Raw genomic sequence first — 22,334 nt, 5'->3', positions numbered from 1 at the left:
TAGCAGAGGCACACACGTTTTATATTAAAGAGAAAGCCTTGATTACAATAGTGCTCTCCCAAGTTTTTGTGACGGATGCTTTCAGCCACCATCTTTGTGACCCTCACACAAATTTATGGTTTTGAGATGAATGTTTTGAAAAGAAAACAAAATTCTCCCAGCTCTGGCAGAGACTCCCATGCTTTTTGGACGTATTCTGTAAACATTCTTATGAAGATTATTTTTAAGAAATAAAGTTATTAAATTACCATTTTCATTTTCAAAATAGATGACTCTAGTGTTACTATCTAGTTTTTAGTCTTGGTTAGTCTTTTTCCTTTTCTTTCCCCTTTGGGGAACTGCAATGGTTTGAATGAGAACTGCGCCCCCCAGCCCAAGTCTTTTGAGTGATTGATCCCTAGTTGGTGGTGCTGTTCGAAGATGTGGCCTTGTTAGCATTGGAGGTACACTTTGGCTGAGTAGCCACACATTATTTTGAATTTATACTCAGCTTTCTAGTCACAGTTTTGGGTTAAGATGTGAGCTCCCAGCTTATCTGCGCCAGTCTCCATGCCTGCCTGCTGCCACTCTACCCCACGGTGATAGTGATGGACTGTCGTCATTCTGGAACCCTTCCGTAGGTTGACTTGGTCATGGTGTTTATCATAGAAATAGTACAGGTACTAAGACAGGAACTTGTCTGAGGAAGCCGTCCAAGCAGCCAATTGTGGCCTTACCGGTACATGCTTACAAGTTAAAGTCACTTTAGGAAGCATTTGATTGTTATTTACTTGGCTCTAGGCCTTTGAAATACAAGATGAACAAAGCAACTTAAGACAGCAGTTTCTTGCATCTCAGCATTTATCAGCTCAAGACGCTCTGACTCAGTAGGTCAGAGTGGCAGATCAGAATTACATTTATCTCGATGTTTCCTGAGTGCAGTTGAAGTAGCTGGGCTGGGGATTTTAAACATACACAGTCAAACATTCCTCTAGAGTGACTTTTCTGATTAATAGTTCACAAGGCTGCACAAGGAGCACGTGTGCAGTGGTGGGGGGATTAATAAGAGTCCGGAAATCCATGAGCAAAGGTGGGAATCCTCTGCTCCCACCTGAGCAGCACTGAGGGCCACATAGGAGCATAAAAGGAGCAATAGGGATGGAGTGGGGGTTTTCAGTTATTGTCTTAGCTGCCCGCACTCATACCAGAACCACACACAGGGTAGCTTCTGAAGAGCAAACGTCCGTCTCCCCAGTTTTGGAGCCAGGATCGAGGTGCTGACATCTGGCTTTTTATGATTTCCCTTTCACAAAGACACACTGAAGGCTGCCTCCTCAGCAGGGGTGAAGCACTGTCCCTCCCACAGCAGAAGAGTGACAGAGAAACACAGCCCTTTGTATTATAACGCTTATCCATTCATGAGGACAAAGTTCTGAATATACACCACATGGGCTTTGAAGGGAACAAGACGTTCAGACCTTAGCTAATTCCGTGGAGTGAAGCAGAAGAGGTACACGGGAGCATGATTTATCCATGCGGCCAACACACCGAAGCTAGACAACAACTACATTGTGAGAATGACGTAGTGCAAGGAAGTAATAATGTCTTTATAGGCATTGTCTAAATGATTTAGCTAGTGCATGGAGTGGAAAGCCAAGAAATGGATGTAGAAATGTGACGAGCCACAGGGATTCATTAATTAGCCAGAATAAGGCCAAGTAAAGAATGCCATAGAAAGGGTACTGCAATAATCTGGGTGGCAGATGTCAGTCCTGTGGTATTCACACATTGGTTTTAAGCATCTCCCCAGTCCTTAAGCCCACCCACTGTCTTCTTCTGCCACTGAAGGTGGCAGAGGTGATTAGTGTCAGATTAAAAGTTATCTGGCGGCCTAGTCACTGGAGCCAGCCCTGCCTTCAGTTTCCTGTACTAAGTGCTTCTGCCCACCAGAGCAACCGATTCTAAGGCCTGGCTCTAGCAATGGCCTTCGCAAATCTGCGCAAAGTACTCATCAGTGACAGCCTCGACCCCTGCTGCCAGAAGATCCTGCAAGATGGAGGGCTGCAGGTGGTGGAGAAGCAGAACTTGAGCAAGGAGGAGCTGATAGCCGAACTCCAGGACTGTGAAGGCCTTATCGTCCGGTCAGCTACTAAGGTCACTGCTGATGTCATCAACGCAGCAGAGAAGCTCCAGGTGGTGGGCAGGGCTGGTACAGGAGTGGACAATGTGGATCTGGAAGCTGCCACAAGGAAGGGCGTCCTCGTCATGAACACCCCCAATGGAAATAGCCTCAGTGCTGCGGAACTCACTTGTGGGATGATCATGTGCCTGGCCAGGCAGATCCCCCAGGCGACGGCTTCGATGAAAGATGGCAAATGGGACCGGAAGAAGTTCATGGGGACAGAGCTGAACGGGAAGACACTGGGAATTCTTGGCCTGGGCAGAATTGGAAGAGAGGTGGCCGCCCGAATGCAGGCCTTTGGAATGAAGACTGTAGGCTATGACCCCATCATTTCTCCAGAAGTCGCTGCCTCCTTTGGTGTTCAGCAGCTGCCACTAGAGGAGATCTGGCCTCTCTGTGATTTCATCACTGTCCATACCCCGCTCCTGCCCTCCACTACAGGCTTGCTCAATGACAGCACCTTTGCCCAGTGCAAGAAAGGCGTGCGGGTGGTGAACTGTGCTCGAGGAGGCATTGTGGATGAAGGTGCCCTGCTCCGTGCCCTGCAGTCTGGTCAGTGTGCTGGTGCTGCACTGGATGTGTTTACAGAAGAGCCACCACGGGACCGGGCCTTAGTGGACCACGAGAACGTCATCAGCTGTCCCCACCTGGGCGCCAGCACCAAGGAGGCTCAGAGCCGCTGTGGGGAGGAAATCGCAGTCCAGTTTGTGGACATGGTGAAGGGGAAATCTCTAACAGGGGTCGTAAACGCCCAGGCTCTTACCAGTGCCTTCTCTCCGCACACCAAGCCTTGGATTGGTCTGGCAGAAGCATTGGGCACGCTGATGCACGCCTGGGCTGGCTCCCCTAAAGGGACCATCCAGGTGGTGACACAAGGAACATCTCTGAAGAATGCTGGGACCTGCCTGAGCCCTGCGGTCATTGTCGGCCTTCTGAGAGAAGCATCAAAACAGGCAGATGTGAACTTGGTGAACGCTAAGCTACTGGTGAAAGAGGCTGGCCTCAATGTCACCACCTCCCACAGTCCTGGTGTCCCAGGAGAGCAGGGCAGCGGGGAATGCCTCCTGACTGTGGCCTTGGCAGGTGCCCCCTACCAAGCTGTGGGCTTGGTCCAGGGCACCACACCAATGTTGCAGATGCTCAACGGAGCTGTCGTCAGGCCAGAGGTACCACTACGCAGGGGCCAGCCCCTGCTCCTGTTCCGAGCTCAGCCCTCCGACCCTGTCATGCTGCCCACTATGATCGGCCTACTGGCAGAGGCGGGGGTACAGCTGCTGTCCTACCAGACCTCCAAGGTGTCTGACGGAGAGACCTGGCACGTCATGGGCCTCTCCTCCCTGCTGCCCAGCCTGGACGCATGGAAGCAGCATGTTTCTGAGGCTTTCCAGTTCTGCTTCTGACCCAGGGGCTCAGCGGTCCCAGCCCTCAGGCTCTTCTGAGGAAACCCGCTCACTGTGACCTGAACTAATATCTAGTAAAGAATCTATCTCCAAAAAAAAAAAAAAAAAAAAAAAAGTTATCTGGCTACACACAGACTTAGTCAGCACAATGGAACTACTGTTTTTGGTGTATCAACCTTAGCCAATTTACAGGAGGTGATGTAGTCAATAGGGAAAATGGTATTGATAACGTGCCCTCTGAAAGTCTTTGGAGCAATTTTAAAATTATTGTCCTAGGGATTAAACACATTTTAACTACTTTTGTAACTCTCATTATTTACTTTAAAGATGAACCCAAGAGCATTACAAAGTTACACACCCTTGGGTAGATTAAAACAACCGATCAATCTTTTGAATGGAAAGCTCTTAAGGACTGAGTCACACTAAAAATAATGGAGGCCAGGGAGACGGCTTGGAAGTTAAAGGTGTCAATCCTGGTGAGACTAGTGTGTTATCCTCAGGACCCACGGGGGGAAGGAGAGAACTGACTTCCATATACATGCGAACACACACACACACACACACACACACACACACACACAGAGAGAGAGAGAGAGAGAGAGAGAGAGAGAGACAGACACACACACACACAGAGACACATAGACACACACACAGAGACACACAGACACTCACACAGAGACATACAGACACAGACACAGACACACACACACACACACACTAAATGCAATATAAAAATTAAGAAATAAAGCCATGAAACTAATGGTACCTCGCTTGTATGCTGCCTTGAGCTGCCTTGAGAATCTTCTCTTTGATGTCTCCTAGTTATAAGGACAGCATGGCCTGGACCTTCCTTTGCAATGAAACTATCCCATAAACATAAATTTGTCATTTTAGAAACACAACCTAATGATCAAGGAGCATTTTTATTTGTGATATAAATGACTACAACAACAGGGCAGATATCTGCAATTGGATGCGGGGGTTATAGAACCGTGGGGAAAACTAAATTTCAGTCAGCGCAATTTCCTCTGAGTGATTTTGGAGTCTGAGCAAACAAGTCATAAAGATTTATCAGAGAAGCATGTCTGTCTAGTTTACCCCTGAAACTGACTTCTTTTAGGCTTACCTCGGAGATAACTTATTGTCTCGTTTCCTGCTTGTTGCTCACCTACTCTATAGTTTGATACGTCCTGCTTGATTATTCTTGTAGGTTTTACCATGGCCGTGAATTATCACTCGAAACTGCTTGTTTTTTATGTTTAGCATTTTGAGTTCTTACCTGATCACAAATTCTTTGCACCATATTTTCAAGCAAGAGAAAATTAACCAGAGGGAAAGATATACCTGGTGACTGTGAGGACGAAGGTAGCTTTAGACCAGCACTGAGCTGAGCAGATTGAAGTCACTGGCATACAGTTCCTCACTCAAGCATGCGATCTCCTGAGACAGCACGTGGTGTTGGCTCTATAAATGGATGAAAATTCCACGGAACTTGTGGATTTCCCAGCTATGTATTCATCCATATTTTCTCTTTTCAGAGTTTTTTCTTCACATTCTTTGCTATTTTATTGATTTGGTGTTATAGAATATAAAACATTTATGCTCTGATATAAAACATGCTCATGTAGGGCTCCAAAAAGGTTAAAATGTTTTAAAACCTTTGATTTATCATTGTTCTTCAAATGGTAGAACTAATTTGATGTAAAAAAAATCACTTCAGTTTAAATCCACAAAGACCCCTCCATATTTAGAGATTACCTGTGTTTTCTTTACTTCCTTTTTTGTTCAAGATGAGTGACGGTTCCCACTCATCTTGAATCAGGGCCTTTCAGTGCTGTTTCCTCCTGAAGGAGCGTCCTTCTGTCAGCCTTGCTTTTCCACTGTAGGCTGACAGAGTACAGTGGAGCAGCCAACACACAAGACTCCCGTTGGTGCATGGCGAATTGGGACTCTGCACCAGGCACTTTTCCTTGTGTTTCCTCTTCTCCTCTTTTGGAGAGGCATGAAGGAGATCCTTTGCGAGAGGCATGTTCTCTTAGGGAGGTTGTCACCACTGAAAAGGTCACCTGTGTTTTCGTGATTTAAAAAATATCATTTAATGTGAATGCTTCACTCCTTCTTTAAAAGGGGAACAAGAATACCCTTGGCAGGGAAGAGAGAGGCAAAGATTAAAACAGACACAGAAGGAACACCCATTCAGAGCCTGCCCCACATGTGGCCCATACATATACAGCCATCCAATTAGACAAGATGGATGAAGCAAAGAAGTGCAGGCCGACAGGAGTCGGATGTAGATCTCTCCCGAGAGACACAGCCAGAATACAGCAAACACAGAGGCGAATGCCAGCAGCAAACCACTGAACTGAGAATAGGACCCCCGTTGAAGGAATCAAAGAAAGAACTGGAAGAGCTTGAAGGGGCTCGAGACCCCATATGTACAACAATGCCAAGCAACCAGAGCTTCCAGGGACTAAGCTACTACCTAAAGACTATACATGGACTGACCCTGGTCTCTGACCTCATAGGTAGCAATGAATATCCTAGTAAGAGCACCAGTGGAAGGGGAAGCCCTGGGTCCTGCTAAAACTAAACCCCCAGTGAACTAGATTGTTGGGGGAGGGCGACAAGGGGGGAGGATGGGAGGGGGAACACCCATAAAGAAGGGGGGGGAGGGGATGTTTGCCCGGAACCCGGGAAAGGAATAACACCTGAAATGTACATAAGAAATACTCAAGTTAATTAAAAAAAATCATTTAAGGGCTGGAGAGATGGCTCAGTGGTTAAAAGCACCAACTGCTCTTCCAGAGGACCCAACATGCACATGGCAACTCACAATTGTCTGTAACTTCAGCTCCAGGGCATTTAAAACCTTTGCACAGACAGACGTACATGCAGATAAAACACCAATACACATAAAATAGAAATAAATGTCATTTAAAATATTATTTGAAGTAGTAATCCCAGTACTTCATCAATTGTTTGTTTCCCCAGCTAAATCAGCTAATATGTCTATTTATAAGAAATTTGTCTGGCTTTTTGATAGGAAATAGTTTATTGAATGGCTGTTAGTAAAGTAATAACATTGTCAACTGATCGGGAGAAGAAGCAGTATTCACAGGGGTGCTACCTCCCATTCCCTTCCTTAGAGAGCTGCTACCATTCTTCTAGTGCAGGGCATGCATTCCCAATCGAGCAGTCTGCACTGAATGTTGGATAGTCTAGCCATATGATGACTCACGACAATCATCTTGATGGAACGATAACTATGCCAGAGAGAATTTTACATGTTTGTTTCTCCTGTATGTCTTGGCCTTTGATCCACAAATCTGGGTCAAGTATGTCATCTACTAGTGCACGGTACAACCCAACTGAACCCGGGAAAGCAAACCCTGCATTTTTAACCATAATAGTAGAAGCCAGGACTTTTTTTCCCAAACTGTATACTGAATTTGCCAAACATGGGAATAGGACACAGAGGTCAAGTTTACATAATTTTCTTTCTTGAAATGATGGATCCTCATAGACCACTTCAAGAACACATACTTGTTAACCTTGATAGAAATGTAAGAATATGATTTTCGTCGTATGACTGATAACTTTGAATTCATTTTGTGCCTTTTTTTAGCTTCAGGACCTTGAGCAAATTAGCTAGCATTTTTCCTAGTTGGACTAGGGAAAACTTGATATATCAATATCCATTTTGTTGCAATAATTACTATTGAAATTAGAGAGAAGTGCACGGTACATTTACCAGCGGAGCAAATACTTGGTAAATGTTGTCTGATTGCTCACGGTTTTAATAGGGTCTGGTTCATTTAGCTATTGATAGGTCAGTGAAACATGTAGTTCCTCATTATCAGAAATAGGAGCCAACTCCAGTCCAATTCATACTGGGATCAAAACTCCACTTCTTTCATAAGAGTTTATGATCCAGGGACTGGAGAGGTGGCTCATTGGTTAGGACCTCTCCAGAGGACCCAGGTTCAATTCCCAGTTCCCACACAACAGTTCTCACTTATCATTGTCTGGTTCAAGGTCCAAGAGTTCTGACGTCTTCACACAGATACACTTGCAGGGAAACCACCAATGCACATTAAAAAACAAAAAGGCATGTACAGCTTTCTCATGATGAAGGGGACTTTTTTGGTATACATGAATATGAGGTGTGCATTGTTTTAGTTACTATTCTGGGTGCTATAACAAATATTTGACAAAGGAGAGGCTTGTTTGGTCCACAGTTGAAGGTACTCTCTTTCCCTGTGGGGAAGGCATGGCAGCAGGAGCCTGAGGTAGCTGGTCAATGGCAGTCACAGTCAGACAGCCCAAGAAATGTGATGCACCCTGTTAAGGGAACACTTTCTTTATTCAATTAACCTCATCTAGAAACCCCCTCATAGACAAGCTCAGAGATTTGTTTCCCTTTCAATTTCTAATCCTCTAAAGTTGACAATCACAACCAACCATGAGACATATCAATTCTGTGCACCGGCCATTTTTAATCATGCAACTTTCAAACACAAAGTTATGGTTCCACATCTGGTTGTCTCACTTTTACGCACTAAGACTGATCCATCTGTCAGGCAGTAGTTTAATATTCTGTTAAAAATTTCTTATGGTCACTTTTGTCTAATGGTTGTGTCCACTGGTGATCTTTGCTAAAATATGTCATCAGTAGTGACAAAATGATAATTCTTCCTTAACGCATTCATTAGGTGGAATTCCTTTTTTATCTTTTACAGTTATTTGTCTACTCTCAAATACAGGAAAGCCAGAATGAAGATGAAAAGGTGCTCAGTATAGACCTGGTCAGGAGGAGTCATGGGTATCCAGGGGTTTATACAGATACTGTCAGGAACCTCACACACTTATCCAGGGACATACACTGTCAGGAGTAGTCACCAGTATCTGGAAGAACGCAAATTAGATCACAGATGCAGTGAGTTCATGCTTCTTTGTTTTGGAGGATAGTATTTACAATGCCCTTTTTTGAGCCTTCAAAAGTGGCTTAAAATATTAAAAATATTAACACCCAATCTGGGTCTTGATAAGACCTTAATTATTCTGATGTGCTGGCAAGGCCTCACCAATTTTGGGTAAAAGTATTTGTATTATCTAAGGATAATAGCATAAGTGTGTTCTTTATATGATGCCTGTCATGCTGAGAGTATCATGAAGATCACTAACAGGATAGCTGCTAATAAAGAAAGAAGATACAGCATGTCTTTTTAAAAATTATTTTATTTGTTTACATTTTCCCCTTCCTGGTCTCCCCTCCATGAAGCCCCCACCCCTCTCCCTCTCTTTTGCCTCTAAGAGGGTGCACCCCCACCCCCACCCACCCCCACTCTCTGCTTCATTCCTCTAGCACCCCCTTCTCTGGGGCATCAAGCTTCCACAGGACCAAGTGCCTCCCCTCCCACTGATGCCAGATAAGGCAATCCTCTGCTACGTCTGTAGTGGGAGCTGTGGACCTGCCCATGTATACTCTTTGGTTGGTGGATTTAGTCCCTGGGTGCTATGAGGGGTTCCTGTGGGGTTAGAATCCTCTTCAGCTCCTTCAGTTCTTCCCTTAACAATTCTGTTGGGGTCCCTGGGCTCAGTACAATTGTTGGCTGTGAGTAGCTGCATTTGTATTAGTCAGGTGCTGGCAGAGCCTCTCAGAAGATAGCCATCCAGGCTCTTGTCTGCAAGACATCTTGGCATCAGCAATAGTGTTGAGGTTTGGTGTGTGTAGATGAGATGGATCCCTAACTGGGGCAGTCTCTGGATGGCCTTTCCTTCAGCCTCTGCTCCATTTTTTGTCCAAGTTTCCTTTAGACAGGAACAATTCTGGATTAAATATTTTGGTGGCCTCAGTTGGGATGACAGTCGGCATAGTGGCACACATCTTTAGTCCCGGCACTCGGCAGGGGCAGGGGCAGGGGCAGGGGCAGGGGCAGGGGCAGGGGCAGGGGCAGGGGCAGGGGCAGGGGCAGGGGCAGAGGCAGAGGCAGAGGCAGAGGCAGAGGCAGAGGCAGAGGCAGAGGCAGAGGCAGAGGCAGAGGCAGAGGCAGGAAGATCTCCTAGTTTGATGCCAGCCTGGTCTACCTTGAGAGTTCCAGAACACCCAGAACGACACGGAGAATATCTGTCTTAAAAAAACAAGAAACAAAAACAAAAAACAAAAAACAAACACACAAAGAGCAATATGAGTTGGAACAGATCAGCAGTAAAGATCACTGGCTATTCTTCCAGACGACCCTAGTTTGATGGTCAACAGCTATCTGATATTTCCTAGCTGTCAGTCATCCTAGCTACTCTATGGCATGCATGTACATACATTCAGACAAAACATCCTACACATTGAAAAAAAAATTGAATGCTTAGCAAGTGTGGTGTCCTAGGGAATTTCAGGATTCAACAATTTTGATGGTAGGTAAACATTCTAATTATTGTGCTTTTCCTCATCTAAGACAATCAATCAATTTTTCTATGAAGCCCTCACTATTTTGGCCCTCCATTCCCTTTTGTAGTCTAGATACAGAGTCTAAGAAGACATATGCTTTTATAAAGGTCGTTTGAGCAGAAAGTCGATATTCACAGCAACTCAATAGCTTTGAAGAAGTTTATGGCCAAGTGCATTCCTCTGGGACTCAGAAGGATCACATAAACATTAGGAACTGGGTGGAGATGGGGGAATGAGGACAAATCGTACAAAATAACTGAAAATGAACCATCTCTAGTCATATATTTTTATAATTTTCTTTCCCTTTGTTTTGATTTTTTTTTTAAAAGAGAGTCTCACTATATAACTTTGGCTAATCTGGAAGTCACTATGTGAATCAGACCATCCTCAGACTCACAGAGATCTTTCCGTCTCTGCCTCTTAAGTGCTGGGCTTAAAGTCCTGCACCACCACACTTGGGCCCAGTAATATATCTTCAAACTAAGAGTGGTGCTGTTCAAACCACTGAACTGAGAACGGGATCCCCGTTGACGGAATCAGAGAAAGGACTGGAAGAGCTTGAAGGAGCTCGAGACCCCATATGAACAACAATGCCAAGCAACCAGAGCTTCCAGGGACTAAGCCACTACCCAAAGACTATACATGGACTGACCCTGGACTCCAACTGCATAGGTAGCAATGAATAGCCTAGTAAGAACACCAGTGGAAGGGGAAGCCCTTGGTCCTGCTAAGACTGAACCCCCAGTGAATGTGATTGTTGGGGGGAGGGTGGTAATGGGGGGAGGATGGGGAGGGGAACACCCATATAGAAGGGGAGGGAGAGGGGTTAGGGGGATGTTGGCCTGGAAACCAGGAAAGGGAATAACAATCGAAATGTAAATAAGAAATACTTAAGTTAATAAAGGAAAAAAAAGAGTGGTGCTGTTTGGTTCAGCAAAACAGGCTTTAAATTAGCAACACAGAAAGCTTCTCAGACTTCAGTCTGATTATGAATACTTGGTTCTGTTTAAAGGCATGATTTTCCAATGGCTGGACTTCTGCACATGCTAAACGTTGCCTTCCCAGTTACAAGATGCTGATAGTGACAGAGGGGGACTGACTGAAGCTTCTTCTGACTTGCTCTGGCTGGCCAACAGCCTTCATTCTCAAGGCACCACTGCTGATGTCACAGTAAGGATTGATTCAAACACCCATTTCACTGCTAAAGTCCAAGACACCAAGGAGACCATCAGCAGGGGCAACATGGCTTCTGACTCTTGTTAGGGATGCCTGCAGAGCCATCGAGAATGATTTGTCAATCTCGGCGGCTCCCTGGGAAAACCTTCTATGGCGTGTTGGCCAAAAGCCACTCCTGATATTTCTGTAGTTAGGTCTGGGTTAGATTTAACTCTCATGCGCATGGCCAAAAACAAACATGGGCAACTAAGCTAGTGATGGACGAATATCACCCTTTCAAATTATTCTGAGAGAGCCTTTGTTTTTCTCTCTTCCTCTGGAGTTGAATCAAGTGCATTGATGTGTTCCCTGGAATGCTAGCATATATCTATATACTAGGAAAGAAATATAAGCACTCTGTTTTCTTCATTTTTATTTTTTCCTCTCTCTCTCTCTCTCTCTCTCTCTCTCTCTCTGTCTGTCTCTCTCTCTCCCCTCCCTCCTTCTCTCTCTCCCCCCTCTCTTTCTTTCTTTCTTTCTTTCTTTCTTTCTTTCTTTCTTTCTTTCTTTCTTTTTTATAAAGATATATCTCTCAAAAAAAGTGGCGATTCAAGTCTTTGGCTGAGATGGAGTTGAGTAGTCACAGTATCAGAAAGGATTCTTTCATGGTTGTTGGCTAAGCCTTTGATCTCAGCATAGGACAATCTGCATGGCAAAGCATTCCAGCATCCCTGGCTACCTCTCTCTTTACCAAGGCTGCCGAATGTGGATTGCCAAGCATCACAGGTGCTCCATCTTTCTAGAGAATACCAGAGTTTTCCTCCAGCTGAAGTTTTTCTTGGCAAGAAAACCATGTTGACAGCCCTTGGAGTTCTAAAAGGGGCTCACAGCATTGGAATTCTTATAAGAGTCACTGGGTTTTAGGGTTGTAAATTGTTTTATTTGGTTGGGTGTTGAAGGAAAATGATTTTAACACCACAATTCCATTCAAGACAGAAGAAATGGAATTGAGAACAGAGTGGAGTCTTACTATTAATGACTGATTTTTGTATTAGGTAGTAGGTTTTATAGTGATATATATTTGATTTTAGTTCTTTGGTTCATAAGCTAGGTATCAGCCATCTTTAATGCTCTCAAGTGCCTTTGACCTCTTTGCTGTGACTAGGAATCTACTAAGTTTGCTTTAAGGAGAGTGTTGGCTCCTGGGGCAACGTGATGTTGCAGGGAGCCAAATTAATTCTCAACTTAACAATAATGGATGCCTACTGCTCTTCACGCTTTAGAAGGAGGTCATAGAGAACTGTTAGGGCCTTTGGGTAGTGCTACCACTGATGACTTAGGCTTCAGTTAGGAGCTGAAAGTCAATGGGTGAGTGGACTAACCTCACATCCTTCCTTTCTCCATCTCACATTCTGTTTTGCCCTCCTTCCTGCACTTTGTTCATTTGGTTTTAAGTTTATGCATGTGAGTATTTTGCCTGAATGAATGTCTGTGCGCAACAAGCATGCATGGTGACTGTGGAGGCCAGAAGAGAGTGTCAGATCCCTTAACACCAGGCTCCATGATGGCCGCGAGCCTCCATATGGATACTGGGGTTCAAACATGGTGCCTCTGGAAGATCAGCAATTGCTCTTCACCACTGAGCCATCTCCCCAGCCCTCACTTTCTGTTTTAGTCCTACATCATCATCGTCATCACCACCACCATCATATCACAATAGTGGCTAACATTTTGTCAATTCTGTGTCAACCCTCTGTGTTAGGCACTATTGTTGTCCTCATTTTACACGGGAGAAAAATAATGCATGGTGATTCAATACCTTGTCAAAATCATCCCAGAACTGGGCAATGAGGCCATATTCCAATCCAAGTACTCAGTCTACTGCGCTAATTGCTCTAAAAATACCTTTCCATGTGCATTGCAGTTCATTGTCTTAGTAAGTTTTTATATTGAAGTCTTTCCCCTCAAAACAATTTTAAATACTAGCAAAGAAAAACTATTTTTTCCACTTGCTGAGGCTCTCCGAGAGACCACGGATTAAAATTTTGTGCCATAATATTTTTTCTCCCCCCAGAATGGCCTTCCGTGTTTATTGGTAGCTGCAGAGGCACTGGAAACAGACACTGAGAATAATAGGTTTTGACTTCCAAAAGCCACGATTGATGGCGAACACATTCCCACTGTTTGCCATGGGTATTTTTATAATATTGCATTTCTGCTACTCTAGATTCCTTTGCAAGTGTTTCACTTAGCGAAAGGCAGCTGTAGTGTTTCTAGAGAGAACTCAGAGGTGTCTGTCTCTAGAGGGAGGCACTGTGAGACCCGTTTTATAAGCACAGATGTCTGCAACTGTCTAGGAGGAAACCCAAATATATCTTCACAACTCTTGAATTTTTATCATACTTTCCACAGCTGAGTCGACACAGTCTGGAATAAAAGCCTGTAAACAAGCGACAGTCTCTAGAAACCCATCTGTCTCGTTGTGGCAGTGACAATGTGCTTCAGTTTAGGGCTATTTTATTAACTTGAGTTTGCTCCCATAAATAAATTGCTTTTTAGGGAGACACCAACACTTCCTACCTCTTGAACTTTCAAAACGAGCAAATACCAAGGTTGATAATGGCTTCCCACGAGTTTCAGTGTGGCTGCACTCCCCTTCTGAAAATAGTGTCTGTGTTAGGACACTCCTTTTGAAATTGCACTTTTATAGTTGGGGACCATTAAACCAAAAGTGGTAAAAAAAAAAAAACAAAGCTAAAGTGTCAGGTTTGTCACACTCACATTTCAGCTGGACCTTTTCCTAAGGTCTGTGTCCACTCTGCCAGCAAATCCTGTTGTCATACATTTTCTCTACCCTAGTCCCACCATTTCTCATTTCCTTTCCTGACAGCACCTTGGACTAAGTCGCCCCCAAAACTTTTCCAATTTACATGAACAGAGAGGTGATTTGTGATGGTCTTCCATCCAGTGAAGAGACTCCTGTTGAAGAGTTATGCTGTTGTAAAAAAACAAAACAAAACAAACAAAACAAAACAAAACAAAACAACAAGTAAGTTGTTTTGTTTTTGGGTTCAAACTCTTCAGAATCTTCAGATCTAATTTAAAATGGAATCCAATGTTCTTGTCCACATACGTATTGTTTCTGCTCCAGATCCTCTAAATTAGTCTCCCTGGAGCACTGGAGCACTGGAGCACTGGAGCACTGGAGCACTGGAGTACTGCAGCACTGCAGCACTGCAGCACTGCAGTACTGGAGCATGGAGCACTGCAGCACTGGAGCATGGAGCACTAGAGCACTGGAGCATTGCAGCACTGGAGCATGGAGCACTGCAGCACTGCATCACCGAATCACTGCAGCACTGGAGCACTGGAGCACTGAATCACTGCAACACTGTAGCACTGTATCACTGCAGCACTGAAGCACTGGAGCACTGGAGCATGCTGGAGCACTGGAGCATGCTGCAGCACTGCAGCACTGCAGCACTAGAGCACTGGAGCACTGGAGCACTGCAGCACTGGAGCATGGAACACTGCAGCACTGCAGCACTGGAGCACTGCAGCACTGGAGCACTGCAGCACTGGAGCACTGCAGCACTGAATCACTGCAGCACTGGGGCACTGGAGCACTGCACTGCAACACTGTAGCACTGTAGCACTGCAGCACTGAAGCACTGCAGCACTGGAGCACTGTAGCACTGAATCACTGTAGTACTGGAACACTGGAGCACTGCAGCGCTGGAGCATTGAATCACTGCAGCACTGGGGCACTGGAGCACTGCTGCATGCAAACCCTTCCTTGTCCCTCAAGTTTCTGGCTTATCAAGTGGCTTCTGTTCTTTCTGTTCACGAATGTCGAAGAGTGTGGAGGTGATGGAGGTGTGTGGAGCTGTGTGGAAGTATGTGGAGGTGCTGCAGCTATGTGGAGGTGTGTGGGGAGGTGTGGGGAGGTGTTGGAGGTATTGGAGGTGTGTGGATGTGTGTGCTGCTATGAAGTGTGTGGAGAGAGCTTATATGTAGGCTGGACCATGGGTTTGCCCATGTTCTACCATTGTTTCCCCAGCACACAGTCTTTTTATGTCAGACAGCAGAGACATTAGTGACAAACCGAGAGGTGCCAAGCATCTTAGAGCTTCTTCTTGGGGCATGCTGACCAACACCTTACAGCTTTATCTCATCACCATTGCCTCCCTTGGTTTCTCTAATTATTGCAATTCATGTAGAAATCTTAACCTCAGATAATGCGATCCTTCAATTTTATTCTTTAGTTCCCAAGTACTTGGGTTTTGCTATGGTTTCATATAGTACAGTGTCTCTCAAAACAAGAATACCCTTGGGAGGGAATAGGGAGGCAAAGTGTAGAACAGAGGCTGAAGGAACACCCATTCCGAGCCTGCCCCACATGTGGCCCATACATATACAGCCACCCAATTAGATAAGATGGATGAAGCAAAGAAGTGTAGACTGACAGGAACTGGATGTAGATCTCTCCTGAGAGACACAGCCAGAATATGGCAAATACATAGGTGAATGCCAGCAGCAAACCACTGAACTGAGAACGGGACCCCATTGAAGGAATCAGAGAAAGGACTGAAGAGCTTGAAGGGGCTTGAGACCCCTATATGAACAACAATGCCAACCAACCAGAGCTTCCAGGACTAAGCCACTACCCAAAGACTATACATGGACTGACCCTGGGCTCCAACCTCATAGGTAGCAATGAATAGCCTAGTAAGAGCACCAGTGGAAGGGGAAACCCTTGGTCCTGCCAAGACTGAACTCCCAGTGAATGGGATTGTTAGGGTGAGGGTGGTAATGGGAGGAGGATGGGGAGGGAAATACTAATATGGAAGGGGAGGGGGGCTAAGGGGATGTTTACCTGGAAACCAAGAAAGGGAATAACATTTGAAATGTAAATAAGAAATACCCAATTTAATAAAGATGAAAAAAAACCCCACAACTATGTGCCCATTTTAAAGCCCAACTCCTGTCTAGTGATGACCTACATCTATGAGGCTATCTCATTCTCCATATAATAAATGATGAAAACAAAACAAAAGTATAGTGTCCCTCAAAAACTCATGTGCTGAAGGCTTGGTCCCCAGCTGTTGGCACGTTCAGCAAGTGATTGGCTATGTCAAATGATGGGCTTGTACCTTAATGGCCTTCAGAAGTGGCAGATGCTGTGGAGGTAGTGGCCTAGTTGGGGACAAGACTATAAAGGCTGTACCTTGTCCCCGGCTCCTCTTTCTGACTCTCCTTTTCTACCTCCTGGCTTTGAAGGAGTGAGCAGCTTTGCTTCTGTTGGCTTTGTTCCGTTGGCTATGATACCCAGACAATGGAGAGAACGTTCAGTTTACATCCCCATTGCAACCTCCTCTTTCCCTCTCATACAACTCCTCCCTCTCCTCCCCTCTGAGAAGTGGGAGCCCTGCTAGGCATCACTCCACCCTGGCACTTCAAGTCACTGAAGGATTAGGCTCTGGGTGTCTTGTCGTGTGAGGTCCTTGACTAGTACAGAGGTTTTTTTTTTTCTTTCTTTTCATATACATTTTGAGATACTAGTTTTGTCTAAGAATTCCATTGAACCAATAGATTAGATTGAGTAAAATTAGCATTGTTATTATTACACACTGGCATGTTTTGGAGTCAGACTTCTTTCTGTGGCCATAATCTCCCTTTCATTGGTAATATGTGGTTTTCAGCACACAGATCATATTTCTGTTTTCTTGGATTGATATTTAAGTATTTGGTTTTCCTTTGAGTCATTGGAAATGATATTATTTCTACTTCTATTTCAAGGAGCTTGCTTTTAAGACCTCTTCTGTTGGTATCTGTTAGTTACACAGTAGTAGATTTCACTGTGCTGTTTTTATACATGCACACAGTACGTTTCAATCAGGCCTACACAACCATCAATCATGTTTACGCACACACACACACTCCTATCACTCTCTTGACCTCCTTTTATCTCCGTTGATCCTCTCAGGAGCTAAGTCAAAAGTTTTCAAGGTTATCTCTACTTATTTTCTATTTCATTACTTTTAAATAATGTGGTTACTTAGTAAGATCTGTGTAATTTTTGCCTTTTGAATTAAGTCTCCTGAGTTATAGCTTATAGTCATAAATATTCCATGTCCATTTGGAAAGAAGGAATTCTGGTCATAAGCCATAACAATCGAATCTGGCTACTTTATTTATCCTGTGTTACTGGAATCCCTCATTAGTATCAGCCCTTAGAGCTAGTGCTTCTTGTTGTCTTCAATCTAGAAAACAAAGATGGACTGGAGAGATGGCTCAGTGGTTAAGAGCACTGACTGCTCTTCCAGAGGTCCTGAGTTCAATTCCCAGCAACCTCATGGTGGTTCACAACCATCTGTAATGGGGTCCAATGAAATAAATAAATCTTTAAAAAAAAGATAGAAAACAAGGAATGGTAGATTTATGTGATATTAATTTTGTTGAATCTTCTTTATAAATCTATGGTTTGGATACAACTTCTTTTTAAAAAATGATTTATTTTTATGTTTATGCAAATCAGTATTTTTGCCTGCACATAAGTATGTGCACCATATATGTTCTGGCACCCTGGAGGTCAGAAGTGAGCACTGAGTCCCCTGGAACTAGAGTACAGTTATCTGTGACCATGTGGATGCTGGGAATCTAAACTTTGGAAGAGAAGCCAGTGTTCTTAACTACTGAGTCATCAACCCAGACCCCTAAATTTACTTAATTTTGTTGTAGTTTCATTTTAATCTACAGTAGAAAAATATACTATTATTTCAAAACAGTATTTATTCAGACTTTTAAAAATAGCAACCATTTCTTTTCTAAACTGTTTTAAACTTTAGTAGACACTACTTAAAGCTTTTCCCCCACAGTCATTCATCAGACAGGACTTGTACCACCAGCCATCTGTGTATGACTTCATACATGACAGTAATACTGACATATTGTCCATGTGCACCCTTTGGTTTGTCTCATTCCTTGTAACTATTTCCTGTCTTTTTATGCAGAGATAAGAGTTGGGTTGTTAATTTTCTGGAGTGACTAGAAAAGAGATACACATACAGTTTTCTTATCACCATTATGCTTTCTGAAACCATAATTAAAAATTACATTCTAACTATAAAGGCAACCCTGTATGACAAGTTAACTTTCCTCACTCTCTCAACTTCCCTTTCCTCATCATGTAACCAGTATTGTCCTCAGAACTGATGACAATCCTCTTGCTTCCACCCCCCTACCCCCAATTGCGGGATTTTAGGCAAGTACATTATGCCTGTCTTAGAGATATACATTTAAATAATTTATTGAAGAAGGAAATGCGTAGTTCATTTATGAAGGTAAAACATTTTCTCCACTCACTTTATGTACTTGAATGCATCTTCTTTGATGTGCTATTCATGTAGTTTTTTTGTCTTCCAAAGAGTTATCAAATAGTCTGCAGGGAGGATACAGAAAATGTGGTATATCCACACAATGGAATACTATTTAGCTATTAAAAACAAAGACATCATGAATTTTGCAGGCATATGGATGGAACTTGAGAATATCATCTAGAATGATGTAACCCAAACCCAAAAGTACATTCATGGTATTTACTCACTGATAGGTGGATATTAGCCATAAAATACAGAATGCCCATGATACGCACCACAGACATTAAGAAGTTAAACAAGAAGGAAGGTCCAAGTAAGGATACCTCCATCTCACTTAGGAGGAACAAAATAGTCATGGGAGGCAGAGGGAAGGAGGGACCTGGTAGGAGATGGGAAGGGAGGGGAAAGGGGGAAGCAGGATCAGGTATGGGGGGAGAAAGGAGAAAGGCCTAGTGGGCCAGGAGAATGAATGGAAATATGCAGTTTTGGGGAGTGGCGGGGACTGGGGGGAGACTTCTAGAAAGTCCAAGAGACCTGGTATGATGGTTTGTATATGTTCAGCCCAGGGAGTAGCAGTAGTAGAAGGTGTGGTCCTGTTGGAGTAAGTGTGGCCTTGTTGGAGTAGGTGTGTCACTGTGGGTATGGATTTTAAGACCCTCATCCTAGTACCTGCAAGCCAGTATTCTGCTAACAGCCTTCAGATGAAGACGTAGAACTCTCAGCTCCTCCTGCACCATGACTGCCTTGCTGCCCCTATGCTCCTGCCTTGATTATGGACTGAGCCTCTGAACCTGCAAGCCAGCCCCAATTAAATGTTGTCCTTAGAAGAGTTGACTTGGTCATAGTGTCTGTTCATAGCAATAAAACCCTATAACACCTGGGATCAGGGAGGTTCTCAGGACTCAATTTGGGTGACCTTAGCAGAAGAGACCACCTCCTTTAGTTAGACAGGACCCTCAGCAGAGGGATGGGGACACATACACACCTACAAAATTTTCTACTGAAAATTGTTCCCATTTAAAAGAAATGCAGGGACAAAAATGGAGCAGAGAATGAAGGAATGGATGACCAGTGATTGGCCCAACTTGGGTTCTATCCTATCAGTGGTAATAGGCCCAACTTGGGATCCATCCCATCGGTGAGTCCCAATCCCTGACACTATTACTGATACTATGTTGTGTTTGCAGACAGGAGCCTAGCATGGCTGACCTTAAGAGAGGCTCTACCAGTAGCTGACTGAGACAGATGCAGATACTCACAGCTAAGCGTTGGATTGAGGTAGGGGACCCCTATGGAAGAGTTGGGGGAAGGATTGAAGGAACTGAAGAGGATGGCAATCCCATAGGAAGACCAACAGTGTCAACTTACTCTGAACCCCTGAGCGTTTCCAGAGACTGAGCCACTAACCAAAGAGCATACATGGGCCAGTCCAAGGCTCCCTGGCATATATGTAGCAGAGAACAGCCTTGTCTGGCCTCAGTGGGAGTGGATGTACCTAATACTGTAGAGATTTGATGCCCAGGAAGGGGGGATGCTGAGAGAGGCACCCCCCAGAAGCAAAAAGAAAAGGGATGGGGGAAGAATTCTTTGAGTAGGGATCAGGATGGGGGCAACATTTGGGATGAAAATAAATAAAATAATTAATTAATAAAAAAGAATACTCAACGATTCTATTCCTGGGTATATGTCTGAAAAACTGACATTAAGTGCTGAAGAGATAGATGGCTTAGTGGGTAAAGGCATTTGCCACCACACTTGGAGACTTGAATTTGGTCCCCAAGCATGACTGTGTGCACACATGTATATGTAACATAACACATACATAAAGTGAAATATAAAAGAGAAATGAAATTAGGACCTGGAACATACACTGTGCTTTCATGTTGATTCTGAAATTATCCATTCTAACCAAACTGGCAAACTACCCCAACGTTGACTGGCACACAAGTGGATAAGGAAGCTGAAGTGTGTGTCCTTGAAATCAAATATTCTTCAGCAGATGCCTTATCATCTTGTTTTCAATCAATACCAATCATTTTGGGATATTTGATATTGCTGTCCATTGTGAACAAGGATTTACTCAAACTTCTTGTGCAAACAGATGTGTGGTGGTTTCAAGACTGGGTTGAGTCGCTGGGCTTCTGGGAGGGTTAGGAGGGAGGGAGGGGGTGACTGACACAGGGGCTCATGTAGCCCAGGCTTCTTTCTAACTTACCACAGAGTTGAGAATAACTTCAGTCTCGCTCCTCTTGCCTCTACCACATGCATACCAAGATGACAGGCATGGGCCACCGTACTTGGCTCGCTTCTGAGTGTTGCTGCACCAGCTCCTACATGGCCAGAGATCTTTTCTCAGACTCTGCAGTTTTCCTTGTGCTTCACTGCTGTAATATATTCGACTGTAGCTTTGTAGATAGTCTGGTGGGAATTTGGTGTAAGAACTGTTAAGGTGATGCCTTTGCTAAACATCCCAACTACGAGCCCATTCATCAGTTCTCCATTGCTGTGTGCTGTACTGCATTCAGATCTCCTCAGACTTCTTCATCTGCTGCTGCTCTCTCCATTGTCACACAGGTCCACCCTACCATCCATTTTAGCCACCCCCACCCACTAAGTTCTTGAAAGAATTACTTTCTTGTTTCGTTTTTGTTTAAAAAGTAATGAACAATGCTATTACAAATGCATCCTCTTTGAATTTTGTGCACAGCCAGAGCCTTGTATTGGCCCTTTATAAATCTCCAGGGAGGAGAGCCATAGACCCAGACTATTACTGTTTCTATAATATGGGATGAGTTCTTTTAATAGAAAGTAAATACATTAAGTTAGGGGACTGCAGAGAGAGTATCAGGCATGGCAGAAGGAGGAAAAATACCTTTCAGGGGTGAGTTTTTATGATTTGGAGAAAAGCCCTGTTTCCCAGCATGGGAATATTAAAGGAATAATTAGCAGAAGGTAGACAGGGCCATATGATTTTTCTATATTTATTGTATTAATTGATGCTACATTTTGTCTGACTCTGTCTTTTCCACGACATAAGTCAGTATGCAATGTGGAGTTAGCAACAGCTGAACTTTCCCTGCTGTGGTAAGGATAGCCGAAGGTCTGACTCTCCACCATTATATGTCTCTGTGTCACTTACAAGACCACTTCCTTGGGGCTGCTTAGTTAAAAGGTGGTAGATCAACCCTATTAGTACACCACCGTCACTTGGCAACAGGATTAAGTTGGGTGAGTCTTACGTATTCTTTATGGCGTCTTGCTTCATAGCACCTGTCCTCATTTGTTCTTCTTGCCTGGGATCTAGAGGGTAGATGCTGCCAGCTATCCATGTTAGCAAAGGTGAATTTTGGTCTGACTCTCTACATCTCCGCTCCCACAGAAGCCGGGCATCTGTCATCCTTGTGAAATGAAGGTCCTCCTGGCACTTGATGGTTACCCAGAAACCCCTTGGAATCATTCTCTTGGTTTCCATGACACCACTTTATACACTGCTCAGCAGCGGGGCCGTCTTTTCCAGTTTCCTTCCTTAAACACTGGTGGTTTCTGGGGTTAAGGAGAGATAATATGTTTTTTTCCAACGTGTGTGCATTCTGAACCAGTAGAGAAGTAGACAAAGGCAGCAGCAGGAGAGCAACGTGCCATTACAATGAAGCTCCGTCAGAGACTGAGGCCTGAGAATCTATTGCCTTTCTGCTGCAACAGGATGGACTGCTTTACCCAGTCTACTGAAACAGGGCGCCCAGGCCTTTGCTTGCAGGGTCCACCCTGCCTCTGTTGGGTTGGGAGTTTTGTTT

At 44.2% G+C, this 22,334-nt stretch overlaps 1 protein-coding gene across 1 annotated transcript; it reads left to right on the top strand.

Annotated features, from left to right (window-relative positions):
- The first annotated feature begins 1,874 nt into the window (after nt 1-1,874).
- LOC116912717 (D-3-phosphoglycerate dehydrogenase-like) lies at nt 1,875-3,664 on the top strand. The gene has a single exon (XM_032916843.1). The coding sequence runs from the start codon at nt 1,960-1,962 to the stop codon at nt 3,559-3,561; it is 1,602 nt and encodes a 533-aa protein (XP_032772734.1). The 5' UTR covers nt 1,875-1,959; the 3' UTR covers nt 3,562-3,664.
- Nucleotides 3,665-22,334: the final 18,670 nt, after the last annotated feature.

The sequence above is a fragment of the Rattus rattus genome, chromosome 11 (genome assembly GCF_011064425.1).
Source record: "Rattus rattus isolate New Zealand chromosome 11, Rrattus_CSIRO_v1, whole genome shotgun sequence".
Lineage (NCBI taxonomy): Eukaryota > Metazoa > Chordata > Mammalia > Rodentia > Muridae > Rattus > Rattus rattus.
Note: the sequence above shows the minus strand (reverse complement) of the source record. Positions and strands in the feature narration are given on the sequence as shown.